The sequence below is a fragment of the Bactrocera neohumeralis genome, chromosome 6 (genome assembly GCF_024586455.1).
Source record: "Bactrocera neohumeralis isolate Rockhampton chromosome 6, APGP_CSIRO_Bneo_wtdbg2-racon-allhic-juicebox.fasta_v2, whole genome shotgun sequence".
In the NCBI taxonomy this organism is placed as follows: Eukaryota; Metazoa; Arthropoda; class Insecta; order Diptera; family Tephritidae; genus Bactrocera; species Bactrocera neohumeralis.
Window position 1 is genome coordinate 77,770,548 of NC_065923.1, and position 12,704 is coordinate 77,783,251.

A 12,704-nucleotide genomic window follows, 5' to 3' on the forward strand; every position below is an offset into this window, starting at 1 on the left:
GTCACCGTTGTTTGTATAATCTGACATTTTACAAAGGCACATTTTAGTACCGTTTACGCCTTTCCTTCCGTGTGTAAATAAATAGTTATAATTTAAACATAAATAATAAATGTGTTAATTAACAACTGCTTCTTCAACACACACACACACCAATTCCAATTGCGATGAAGTTTATCTCTTGGCGTGGTCAACATTTACGCTTATACAACCAATGGCTTAAACAATTGGGCAATGCAATTGGTGTGCTAGAGCGCCCCAAAATCTATAATCTAGGTGCTTGTTTTGAGGTGGATGAGTTGGTAAGTGAATAACTCACGCTACATAGTTAATTTTCCATAAAAAGCGAACTTATTAAAAGCATAGTTACCTACATAATTTATGAGTTGATAGACAGGTAATTCATTAATTTTGATAAGCAATTGATAAGCAGCTGATCGTAGTGTTGACAAAGTTGTATATGAAACTGATATGATGTGTTAATTGTTTAAAAACTTTAAATTCTACTACATTAAATTTTTTTATTGTATGCTTGAATCACGTACATAGGAATAAACTTAAAAAAAATATAATAATGAAGCGCTGATTTGTTAACTAGCCAGCGATGTTTGTAAACATATGTTTATGAAATTTACTGCAAGTGGTGCTAAATAAGTATCGATTATACTTTGTCTAGCCATAAGTTGTGTTATAAAGTTTACAGCGTGGGCAAAAGCAAAAAAAAATAGTGTTATTTTTTATTATGGTTAAAACTTATCATCTTAAAGGGATATGGGTATATTGACCATATTAATGTCAAAGCTTATTATAGATGATCTACACATGAAAACCTACTGTCGGTCAAATAAGGCTCAGCAGATGCAACGGCATCTTCAGTGGGGAGCTGTCAGCGGTCATGAAAGTATAATGTACATTTTACAGCGAAAAAAGTTTTCGTTTTGAATAAGTTTTGAAAATGGGGTTAATACTGCTGCAAGTGTATCAATAAGATGGTTTAGAAAATGTCGTGAAGCTGTTAAGCAATACTCTCTTTAATGGAGAGCATTAGAACTTCCAATAAGATTCTGTGTCTGCATACAAAGCAAAAAGTACTTGCCAATGGCTAGAAAGAAATATTTCTGGGTTCATAACTGCAAAAATATTTGTTTCAAGAAGCGTCTTCAAAACCAATAGAAACTGTGCAAGATTTATTGATCAATGTTGAATTGTTTGAGAGCTTGTAACAGAAGTTTTGGCAAGATTAAATACACTGCATAACTGCCATTAGAAATATTGAATTAAATTTAATTCAATTATTTTAAATATTATTATATGTATATAAGAGTATGTATAGAATTACATGCAATAAAGAGGGATTACGAAAATTTCATAACGAGACTATCGCCACTAACGATTTTGCACATCACTAGTTGTGATAAAACATTACCCACCCCCTCCTCCGACTTGTTGAACTGTATGCTGGATAAAAACCAATCATTGCTATTCCGTGTGCTGTCATAAATTAATAATTCATAAAAGAGTGGTTATGTAAAACTTATTATTCTTTAGTGAGGCAAGCAAAACCTATCTCACCTATATACAAAAAAAAAACACACCTGTGTCAACAAACAAATTGTTGGTTTCATATAAGCAAAGCAACAGTTGCCGTTGCATTCATATGTTTATAAACCAGCAGCTCAGCAGTTGATTTGCTTTCGTGTCAGATGTCAATATAGCTGGATTCTCTGTGAGTTACGGATCGCCTGTTAGGAAGTTGCAATATGTGCTTGTTAAATGCATATTTTGCAATACTCATCATTCTTAGTGTTAGCGTATTTGCCAGCAAAGATTCTCAAGATGGCTTTGCTGTTGGACGGAATGAGGTATTCAAGTGTGAACTGTTCTAATTACAAACATGTTTGTCTTTTTATAAGAATTAACCAGTCATTAAATTAAATTTCTATAACTTTCAGTTAACATACCGCACTGAGGAACTATCACATGAAAAGTTTTTGGCCTACGCTCCACTCTCGGATGTACCACACTTACGAAAAGTTACCAATAATTTACTTATTCCGCGAGTTGTTGGCACAACCGGACACACGCAAGCACGAGACTATATAACGAGTAATTTGCGTGAACTTAATTGGTCCGTTGAATATGATAAATTCCATGACACAGCGCCTATTTTGGGAAAATTGCATTTTCATAATATCATAGCAAAACTCAATCCAGATGCTGAGCGTTATTTAGTGTTTGCATGTCATTATGATAGCAAGTATTTTGAAGATTTTGAATTTATTGGCGCAACAGACTCCGCAGTGCCATGTGCCATGCTACTGAATATGGCACACGTTTTACAAACGGCGCTTGAACCATTCCGTAAGACAAAACTAAGCTTAATGTTTATATTTTTCGATGGCGAAGAAGCTTTCAAGGAATGGGGACCAAATGATTCAATTTACGGTTCACGTCACTTAGCCAAGCTATGGGAGGAGGACGGCACCTTAAACCGTTTGGATATGTTGGTGCTATTGGATTTAATTGGTTCGGCGGATCCAACCTTTTACAGTTTTTTCCCCAATACAGAAGGTTGGTATTCGCGTTTGGTATCGTTGGAAGAGCGTCTTTCGGATTTAAATATGTTGCAACGGTATATAAGTAGCGGTGTATCGCGTCAATACCCGAATCGTTATTTTCAACCAAATACATTACGTTCATCAATGGTTGAAGATGACCATCTGCCTTTCTTAAGACGAAATGTTCCCATATTGCATCTAATACCGCTACCGTTCCCCACTGTTTGGCATACGAAAGATGACAACAATTCCATAATTGACTATATCGCAACGGAAAATATCTCATTAATACTCCGCTTATTTATCATGGAATACTTGCAAAGCGCAACTGATGAGAAGTGAATTCTGACAAAGCAAGAGGTACAACGCAAAGAGTACTTACGTAGAATGTAAGAATAATCAACGTGATATACTATCTGGCTGCTGAAATTACGACTATTTTCATTGTAATAAATGACCACAAGCTTCTGGAAAATGGAACTGACAAACTTATGTACAAATTGACTTAAAAACAGAAAATATGTATCCTATATAAAATGCTATATTGCTTTTACAAATGTATCAGCCTAGCGTACTTTGTATTTATATACATACATATATTGTATACAAGTGCATTTTAATAATTATTGAAAGCTTTGCCAAGCATTAATAGCTAAACCTGATTAAAAATAAAAGTTCATTTGTAAATTAATAGTACTAAGAAAATTAGCTATTGTATATGGAAAGTTAAATTGTATATTTTATTATAAAGTTGTATGACTATAAAACATTAAAATATGTGTTTTTTTCTATTAATGTTATCAATTCTTAAATATTATTTTTTAACATTAAAGTTACTCATGCGCTAATTGTTTTTGAAGGAAATTTGCCGATAGCGCTGTTTATAAAGCCGATAACATTAAATACTAATCGGCAAACTACGACAAATTTGAACGTCACCAGCGGCGCTTATTCCGCAACACTAGAACAGTACCATATGTTTTTTGACGTTTCGGTGCAATCGATGTTGTAACCTATTGCTGCTGGTTCCATTAATTCTTTAGAGTTTTAATAACAAATTAATTAAAACATTTAAAAATAATGATTATGCTGAGTAGAACATCATCACTAAGTATACGGTAAGTGTCTAGAGTGGAAACAGCATAGCAGTAATTACATAAACCTTTTATTTTGCGTCCACAGAGTGTTGGTATCTCGTATAGCCGGCGCACGCAATTACAGCAAAGATTACGATTCATCCGACGACGAAAAGGAACCAAAATCAAAACAAAAAAAGAGTAAAGATGTGAAAAAAGCTGAAATTCAACATACAGCTACACCTAATAAGGCTGATGTGGAATCTACTGAAGAGCCGGCTATCACACGCCTGAACCGTTTGCTATCTAGCATGCCAACAGAGAATAATTATTCATTAGCAAATAAAAATAACAATGTAACATTACCACGACCAGGTGATGCACATAAAAAACGAAAAGAAGAATCTAAAAAAGAAACTGAGACGAAAGATATTTTTGTTGCCGCAAAACGTGTGGCTTCTCTAGCGGGAGATGGTGAGCAAAACCAGCAAATAGAATCGGAATTGCTTGCGAAACTACTAGGCCATAATCAAGAAGAGAAAGATATTAACAAATCGAACGATGCTGCATCAAATAATGCGAGTTCAGAATTAAGTCTAAGGTAAGTGATCAATATACATATCTGTTTATTTCTAATTTTTGTCTATAATTTTTATTGATATCCACTCTAACAACAGTGAATTGATTGTGGGTATGAAAATTGATCGCTCACAACCACCAAAAGAGTTAACACGTGGTGAATTTGTGCGTCGCTCTATTGCGGCAAAAAGTAAACCACACCGGCAACAAGATCAACAAAGTGTGCGTAAAGAACGTAAACGTGAAGCAGCAACCTATACAGGCAGTGTTAACTTATTTGGATCCGAGCCGCTGGGCATTTTCAAAAATGCTGCAGAACTTCGCGATGTACCCGATATACTCACCACCTGGGCACATCTACAGAAAAATGAACTAAAACTGTTGGTAACACATCCGCCCGCAAATTATTTCGAAAAGTTAGCATTATGGACGGAGCAAGGAAAAGTTTGGCGTTTTCCAATTGACAATGAGCAGGACCTAAGTGAGGAAGCGAATGTAGACTTCTCTGAGCATATCTTTCTGGATCAACACTTAGAGCCATGGTGTCCAGAAAAAGGACCGATACGTCATTATATGGAACTAGTGTGTGTCGGTCTTTCAAAGAATCCATACATAACAGCAAAAGAGAAGAAAGAGCACATACTGTGGTATCGTGACTACTTTGAGGCGAAAAAGGATATACTCAAAGATTTGATTAGCCAAGAGAAGAAGCCAGGCGCAAGTGGAGAACAGAAAAAGCTGAGTTCATAAGCTAATTGGCTAGTTGTATGTTATGTGCAAATAAATATAGAATGTTTTCACAAAATGATGCCAAATTTTGAAAATTATTTTCCAACAAAAAAACAGTATTATGCAAAGGTTTTGCATATACATATGTATATTGTAAGGGAGATATACCATATATTATTCATATGTATTTTCAAAGCCAATTATCGTATTATCATATTTTGAATTTGTTTTTGGACAGAAATCTATTGAAAAGCATACATACATAACAAGTACAAAAATATAAGTGGTTTAGTGTGTATATTTTATAACAGAATGCCAACTATTCAGAATTGCACATTTTCATACATTCTCGGATTGCGTTGTATGTTGTCGTCCATAATGCGCTTACGTACAAGCTCCCATTTATCAAGTTTCTCCAATATTTCAGGCACCAGCGAACGCAATGCCACACGTGAAGCTTCAGGTCCGTCACGTAATTCCACATTGGTTTTGAAATTGTAATTTGGTGTGTAGCCATTCAGTTTAAGGAAATGATCAAAATAAAATGGCACAATTTGCTCTTGTATGGTGTCCATTACCCCAATACTATCGCGCGCATCATGTAATTGCATAACATCACCCTCATCGTGAAAGGCACGGAAGAAAAATTTCGTATGCTCGGTGACGCGTTGCTCCTTGAATGAGATTTTCTTTTCTTTCTTTTTGATAATAATACGTGGTAATTTGCCTTTACGCTTCGGCTTCACATAGGGTGGCTCTAAATTGCGACGCACTTTTTTCATTTCACTCTCGATGCGTTTCTCTACCAAATAAGCTTGTCGGGAGATTTTACGATCATAAGCACGACGACGACGCAATTGTGCCTCAATGCGACGACTTTCCTCAACCGGTATCGATTCGAATTTAGCTGGAAACATAATGGAGGGATTGTCATGAAGTACAAGCTTGCAGCTATAATCAAGATGTGTGGCACACTAAACTCTAACATCATATGTAATAATAATAGTAATCGTTCGCAAAGTCTAACTGTCTAGACCCTTAGATTAGGTTAGGTTAAAAGCTCGAACCAAAAACGAATCCCACTTGGAAGCTGGGAACACCGGACTATATCTACCGAAATAGGTGAGGTTAAAAGGACGGTAAAAAACGCATCCACTTGGACAACTGACAACGCCGGTTTATTGTAAAACCTAAATAGATTAGGTTAACAGATCGATCCAAAAAACGAATGCCACTTGGATGGCTAAGTACGCAGGTCTGTTGTGGTACCTAAATAACCCAAACAAAAGAACTGATCGAAAAAACTTTTAAAACTCTACAAAGCGCCCGACAAAATTTTCAGGCTTACCGCGGCACACCTATAGAACATTGACCGCAAAGAAGTACTGGGATTGCGGCATAATGCGAGCAAGTAATTTAATCCATCTCCAGCGTTCTACACTCAGTTGAAAGTATCTAACAGGAGTTAGTAGTTGATCAACGCTTAGGCAAAGTCCAAAGGTCTAGCGCTAGAACGTAAAAAGACCAGTGTCTCTAGTTTTATTATTATCATTATTGAAGTCTAGTCCTCCTCAACCTTCCAGTCGAGCCTTTTATAATGAGCCTATTTAAAATTCTCAGCACTTACATATTAGCTCCATTGCAACTTCCGAAATCATGGCAACCATTTCCAATGGCTCGAGATCGTCCCCACCACCGCTGCGCATATTTTCAGGAACTATTTCACGCCACACTTCTATAATGACCGCGCGATGTTTGATAAACGCTTCATCATTGAAGGAACTTTCAACCGGTTCCGATAGAAAATCCAATGTGCGTAGCTTCATATCCGTCGCACGATCGGACATAAAATATAGCTTGGCGCATTTACGCGACACATACGATTGTTTCTCACGCAAATCCTCCAAACACCAAACTTCAAACGTTTCCAAACGGCTCTGCAGTTCGGTGTGTATGGATAGCGTGAAATGCATTTCGAGTAGCAAGACGAAGGTTTTAATTTTTAAATTCTCTATGCCGCGCATAAAACTATCTGCATTGGGGAATACAATCAATATCGGATGTAAATTCTGCATATAGACATCCTCGTAGTAACTCTTAATCGCCCATGCGTCATCTTTATCACGCTTACGTATGTTTACGGTGTTCCGTTTCATTATAGACTCTTCAAAATTCTCCAATTCAATAGTTGTCTTGGTACAACCTTCGCCTTCTTCACCATCTTCTTCTTCCTCACCGTACTCTTCATCTTCATCACATTCGGAACCACGCTGTGAAACTTTTTCTATACGATGGATCCAATCATTTTCGTAACGCCACTCAGAATCGCCCAATAGATAATGAAAGTTCTGCAACATAATACGACGTATCCAATGACCCTCAATAAAAACGATATCCATATTGAGTACAATTTGTTGGCGTTCCAATTCACGAAATTCGCGCTTTAGAGCGTCTGTACGACCGTAATATGTTTTCACCTAAGAAAAAAGTTATGGTAGTTATGGGGAAGTATAATTCAGGAACTCATAGCGTTAATCCGAAAAAATTTTAAATTTCCCTAAATCGTATAATTAGTAATCAATACAACGGTGTTGATTCTTTTGTACGACGTTTTTGGACTTGAGCCAGTGAAATCTACCAACCTGATGCACCACCGACATAGCCGATTCATATTCGCGTTTTTCCCATTTGGCGAATAGCTTTTCGTATAGCGACTTCAAGCGCATCATATTCTCCCAATGATGCTCGTTGAGACGATCATAGATTTTGGTGCGTACTATTTGACCTTGTATAAGCATAGACTCGAATTTCAAACGCAAGGCGTCCTTAATAAATGAGCTGCCCGTTTTGAAACTGAACATCTTCACGGGCGGTCGATTTTTCAATTCATCCACATAGTTCTCGTCGATATCTGTCGTCACAACACTGCGATACTTGTGCGGACCGCGACCAATTAGTTTCTGACGTACATCCTCCACCGGCACCTCGAGGCGCAAACGCAAACCATTTTGTAGACGTGTATTGAATGTGAAGAAACTATCTTTGGCGGCATTAAGCTCATTCTGTGCCTTGCCCTGCCCGGTAAATGGCAGTACTTTAAAGGGATTATTTTCCTCTGCTTCGATATCGAGCGGCTCGAGCTTGAAGCGACAACGGTTCATCGGCTCAAATGGCACCACTGATTTGCGTATATAATCGAGTGGAATTTTCGTTTTCCCCTCCATGAGTAAAAAGCTGCCGCTGTCATTAGTTAGATTCGTGCAGACCGAACTGCTGAGCGATGTCAAACACGATTCAATACTCTTGAGATCCTCTTCAATGTCTTGTATGATTTCTTCACGATCCACCGCTAGCTTTTGTCCCTGCTCTTCGCTGACTTTGGTTTCATAAAGTGCCTTACGTACTTCATGTAAAAAATCGAGGTACTCTTTTCTACCCGGAAAATTGAGCGCCTCTATTTCGCTGCGTGGTCGACTATGAAAGTAAACATCCTTTGACTGACACAAATCTTTGATACGCAAAGTCTTATCGGTGGTAAATTGTTTACGAGTGTTTTGCATATAGTCGGCAAGCAATGCTTTGGTATCGCATTTCGCTATGGTCAAATCCATACCAACGTATTGATTACATGGCGGTTGTGCCATACGAAAATTCTCCATAAGCACGTGATCCTCCTTGCTTTTACCTTTGGTCGCTTCGGCTTTGATAATTTTCGGCTGATAGTGGACATCTACCAGTTTTTGTTGCATATGATTCCAGTGATCGTGATGGTGACGTGCTTCGAAGATTTTCGAATACTCACGATTTGGTACCTCGCGCAAATTACTGAAATGCACATCGTCTGTTTTTAGCTTCAATAAATGCGGCTTATGCACTTCGGCTACAGTTTTATCGAATAGTTGCGAAGGCACACGCTCACCGAAATAGTCACGCGGCTTACGCGGATGGCGACGTATTGTGGTTTCGCGATGTTTGGGCGCAGGCATGTTACCACGCATAGCTAATGGCAGCGCCACGCTTTTAGCTAGGCGCGCACGCATATTCTCCTCTTCCTGATCGACCAACTCCGGCTCCGGTGTTGGTACCCATTCGGAATCTGTACCCGTATCCGATTGTTCGCATTTCGTTTGCAAGCTCGATTTTTTCACCTCATGACATGGTATACCCAGCAATTTGAGACGTTTCTCTTTAATCTTGGCCATCTTTTGCTTCTTAATATTCTCCTTGGCAGCCATGTATTCCAGCGTGGTATTCAATTTCATTAGTTCGGTTTTATCCAGTATTGCATGTTGCGCTTTGAAATTGCTCAAGTCGTGCACATGGTCGGTGTAAAGAAAATGTATCAGATTGAACTTCTTCATTGGGTACTCCAGTCGTGGTCGCACCATTTTAAACTTTTTACGTAAATCACGATCGTAGTGACGTCCCAGACGCTTCTCGATAAACTCACGTACGGCACTGCTCTTTATTTGAGGTAGCCTGTAGCCGAATTGTGGCTGAAAAATCTTGAGTAGCGGATCATCTGGGCCGCGCAGTTTCGTTATGCCCTCTTCAATATCCATTTTTACCACCTCCTTCTTTTGCACTAACTCCGCTAGCCAGTCTTCGCGTGTTTTACATGTTTTTTCCTTGCGCGTACCGCCGGTTTTTTCTGTCTGGTGTCGCTTGCCGCGCAGGCTTTTGCCCAATTTGAAGTGGAAACCGCGCAGCTGGTAGTTGCTGCCATGTTTGCCCACTTTGATATCGTCTTCGTCGTCACTGGACTGTTCGCTCAGCTCGGGACTCTCACTGACATGCCTTGGCGTATCGCTGCTCAGCTCGATTTTCGCTTCCGGATAGTCCTTCAACTTGCCGAAATTCTCTAGATAATACTCCTTTTTAACAAGCGCATTATCGCGTTTGATGCGGTTTTGCGCTTTTAACTTCTTTTTGAATTGTTTGGTCTCGCGCATTGTATGCGGATATGTTGTCGCTGGCTTCGGCGGCTTACGCTGCAGCGCTTCTATCTTAATTTGCGGATCACACGCGGCATTTATGCTGTTCAAAACTTCAGTAAAATGTTGCATGGCTAACATTGTGGGCTTGAGCTCCTCATTAATTTTATGTTGCGCCTCTCTTGCTCTGTCTGCTTCTTCTGCCAATTCTTTGCGTTCTAAATAAAGATTCTTATAACGATTACGTCGATTACGATTCTCTTCTTCAATTTTTTGTTGATTATATGGTTTGTCGGCTGAACGAAAAAGTTTGCAAAACGGTACTGGCGGCTCACTGCTTGGCACATCCTCGTGCTGCGTACGATCGGGCACATCAAAGCATTGCGGCACTGCTAGACGCTCATTCTGCAGCTCCTCCTCAACTTTGTCCTGTGTCTCCTGCTTGACGCGTCGTCGCTCCATATACCGCATGATGCTGCGATAGAGACTCTGATTTTGTATATCCTGCTCGTCGGCCTGATAGGTTTTGCGATAATCAAGTCCTTGAAAGTCCAGCTGCATGGGATTCTCTAAATCGATTTGATCGCATATGAAGGACTCTGACGATTGCGATTGCGTCTCACCGCAAACATTGTCCGCATATTTAACGGTTTTTGTCAATATATTGAATTCACGTTTTTCCGAAAACGCTTTCGTGCGCAAAGCCTGTGGATTTACCAAACAGTATTTCTTACGTGGATCTTGTGTAAGGAAGAATTTCTGACGTGTACGTGATAATTTGGCAAACTCTTCGAAATTCAATGGACAAGCGCCGATAAATGGTTTCGGTGCGCCGGCCACAACGCTCTCGCGACATGGTTTCTTCCACTCGGGTCCGCGAAAAACCATGCGTTTAGCGCCGGACTCTTTGTGTTGCGTGTCGACCATTTCCTGTGATGTGACTAAATTCTCATCCGATAGCTTAGGGAGTGGCGTAGTTTGTATGCTCAGCGAGCTGCTTTTACGCTTCGACGAAGTTGGCGTGCTCGAACAGGTGCGTTTGAATTTCTTCGGTGCCGCTACCAGCCAACCATCAAAATGTGAGTTGGTCGAGCTGGTAAAATCGTAGCCTCGTTGTTTCGGTGGTGGCGTGGAGGTTTGGGATTCTTCTTCTGACAAACGCAGTTGAATAATCGGTACATGAATGTATGGTTTGGTTTTGTCTGCGCGTTTATCCGCAGTCCTGATGTCTGATCTATCCTTGAGTAAATTCTGTGTGGAATCACATACTTCGTACGGAGATTTAGTTGCACGTGTCGAGGGTTTAGTGGTTGTTGAACGTTTTTTCACAAGTTCTTCTCGAACACTCGTATTAGATTTAGTGCTGTGAGTGCTTAATTTAATCTCTTGCACCGATGGCTTCGGCTGATTGTAGTAGTTGGATTTCCTCAATGTTGGCATTCTTATTATTTAATATAAAATATATAGTATATTTATGTAAAGGTATTCTTATAAATTTGAATTCAATATAGAAAATTTAAAATTTTCTTTCTCCACTATTTGTCACTTCTGATTATGAAAGATGAAGGAAATGTGGCACACTTTTTTAGTTTGTATATTTATCACATGTTTCACTTTGGATTGAATGTGTTTTCGAACACAAACTTAATGTTAAGTTTGCCACGAAGTTTGTAACACCAATAAGGAAAAGTCGGAAACCCATAAAAAATATTCAGCGTGACGAGCTGAGTCGATTTAGCATGTGTACATGTCTGTATGTCTGTAGATACGCGAACTAGTCTCTCAGTCCGCGGGTGCAACGGAATTGGAGTAGAGGCATCCCATAAGGGAGAGTCCTCTCGCCACTTTTCTGGATCATGGTTGTTCGTGATCTTCTGGAAAAGCTCAAGGAAGTCGGTAATGTAGCTTTAATGGTTGAGGGAAAATTTCTGAATACCGTGTACGAGCTAACTCAGGTGTATCTTAGTATGAAGAGAGCCATTGGCAAAAGGTGGAACTTCTCACATTAGCTAGTTCTTTTATGAAACCATAATTAAGCCTATAATGTTCTACGCAATTGTGAAAGGCGCTGAAAAGGCACTTTGGAATCCTCACACACTAGTAGGTCAGCGATATTAGAGTTTGTTGGCTGTGTGAAAGAATGGCTAGACACCTTATCTCTATCACCACAAGGCAATAGCGGTATTGCAGGAAACTGTAAGCCTGATGAGCTTGTTAAGACAGGTAACTCAGTCTCAATAATTTCGGAATGGGAAGTTGTAAGGTCCTTCTTATCCAGAGCAAATCGTAATGTCCTGATTTTGCGAGATCAAAGCAAAAAAATCTCGGATCTAATACATCAAAGACATCGAGATGAAATAACGGAAATATAAATAAAATACTTAAGCTGCCTTGTGATTGGTTCAAGGTTTTTGTCGATAGCCGATATCCAGCTACCTGAGTTTTTCCTTTGGCATCCCTCCACAATCTAACACAAAATGTTTGAGATATTGATATAAAGTTTTATAGACGTCCCACTAGCTCCAAGAAGCTGATAATTTGTCTCATCGCCCGATATTGCACCACTATAGCATACATCTGCCATACAAACTGAACGCTCAAGGTTAAGTTCTTATATGGAAAAGTTTTGCACAGATTATGATACAGTCTCCGAGCAAATTATTTAGATCGGACGACTATAGCATATAGCTGCATTACAAACTGATCGATGAAAATCCAGTTTTTATATATAAATTGTTTCTTTAAAAAGGTATTAAAGCTTCGTTACAACCGTATTCATTGTATTACTTACTGTGGCTCCGGCAAAATTTTCCCGATTTATGTTCGTGCGC

General features: G+C 39.1%; 3 protein-coding genes across 4 annotated transcripts; 2 read left to right on the top strand and 1 right to left on the bottom strand.

Annotated features, from left to right (window-relative positions):
* Window positions 1-22: 22 nt before the first annotated feature.
* On the top strand, window positions 23-3,212 carry LOC126763561 (glutaminyl-peptide cyclotransferase). Of its 2 annotated transcripts, none has more exons than XM_050481186.1 (2): window positions 23-299; window positions 1,950-3,212. In XM_050481186.1, the coding sequence occupies exons 1-2, from the start codon at window positions 165-167 to the stop codon at window positions 2,895-2,897; spliced, it is 1,083 nt and encodes a 360-aa protein (XP_050337143.1). In that variant the 5' UTR covers window positions 23-164; the 3' UTR covers window positions 2,898-3,212. The 2 variants fall into 2 exon arrangements, with proteins under 2 accessions (XP_050337143.1, XP_050337144.1); XM_050481187.1 differs by lacking the exon at window positions 23-299 and adding an exon at window positions 1,427-1,859.
* A 328-nt stretch (window positions 3,213-3,540) lies between these two features.
* Window positions 3,541-5,018, top strand: LOC126762048 (28S ribosomal protein S31, mitochondrial). Its single transcript, XM_050478531.1, has 3 exons — window positions 3,541-3,673; window positions 3,738-4,232; window positions 4,309-5,018. Exons 1-3 carry the CDS (start codon window positions 3,636-3,638, stop codon window positions 4,958-4,960), a joined length of 1,185 nt encoding a protein of 394 aa, XP_050334488.1. The 5' UTR covers window positions 3,541-3,635; the 3' UTR covers window positions 4,961-5,018.
* Window positions 5,019-5,119: 101 nt separating this feature from the next.
* On the bottom strand, window positions 5,120-11,313 carry LOC126762047 (uncharacterized). The gene is made up of 3 exons (XM_050478530.1): window positions 7,582-11,313; window positions 6,567-7,416; window positions 5,120-5,846 (listed from the first exon to the last, which is right to left on the bottom strand). The coding sequence occupies exons 1-3, from the start codon at window positions 11,311-11,313 to the stop codon at window positions 5,263-5,265; spliced, it is 5,166 nt and encodes a 1,721-aa protein (XP_050334487.1). The 3' UTR covers window positions 5,120-5,262.
* Window positions 11,314-12,704: the final 1,391 nt, after the last annotated feature.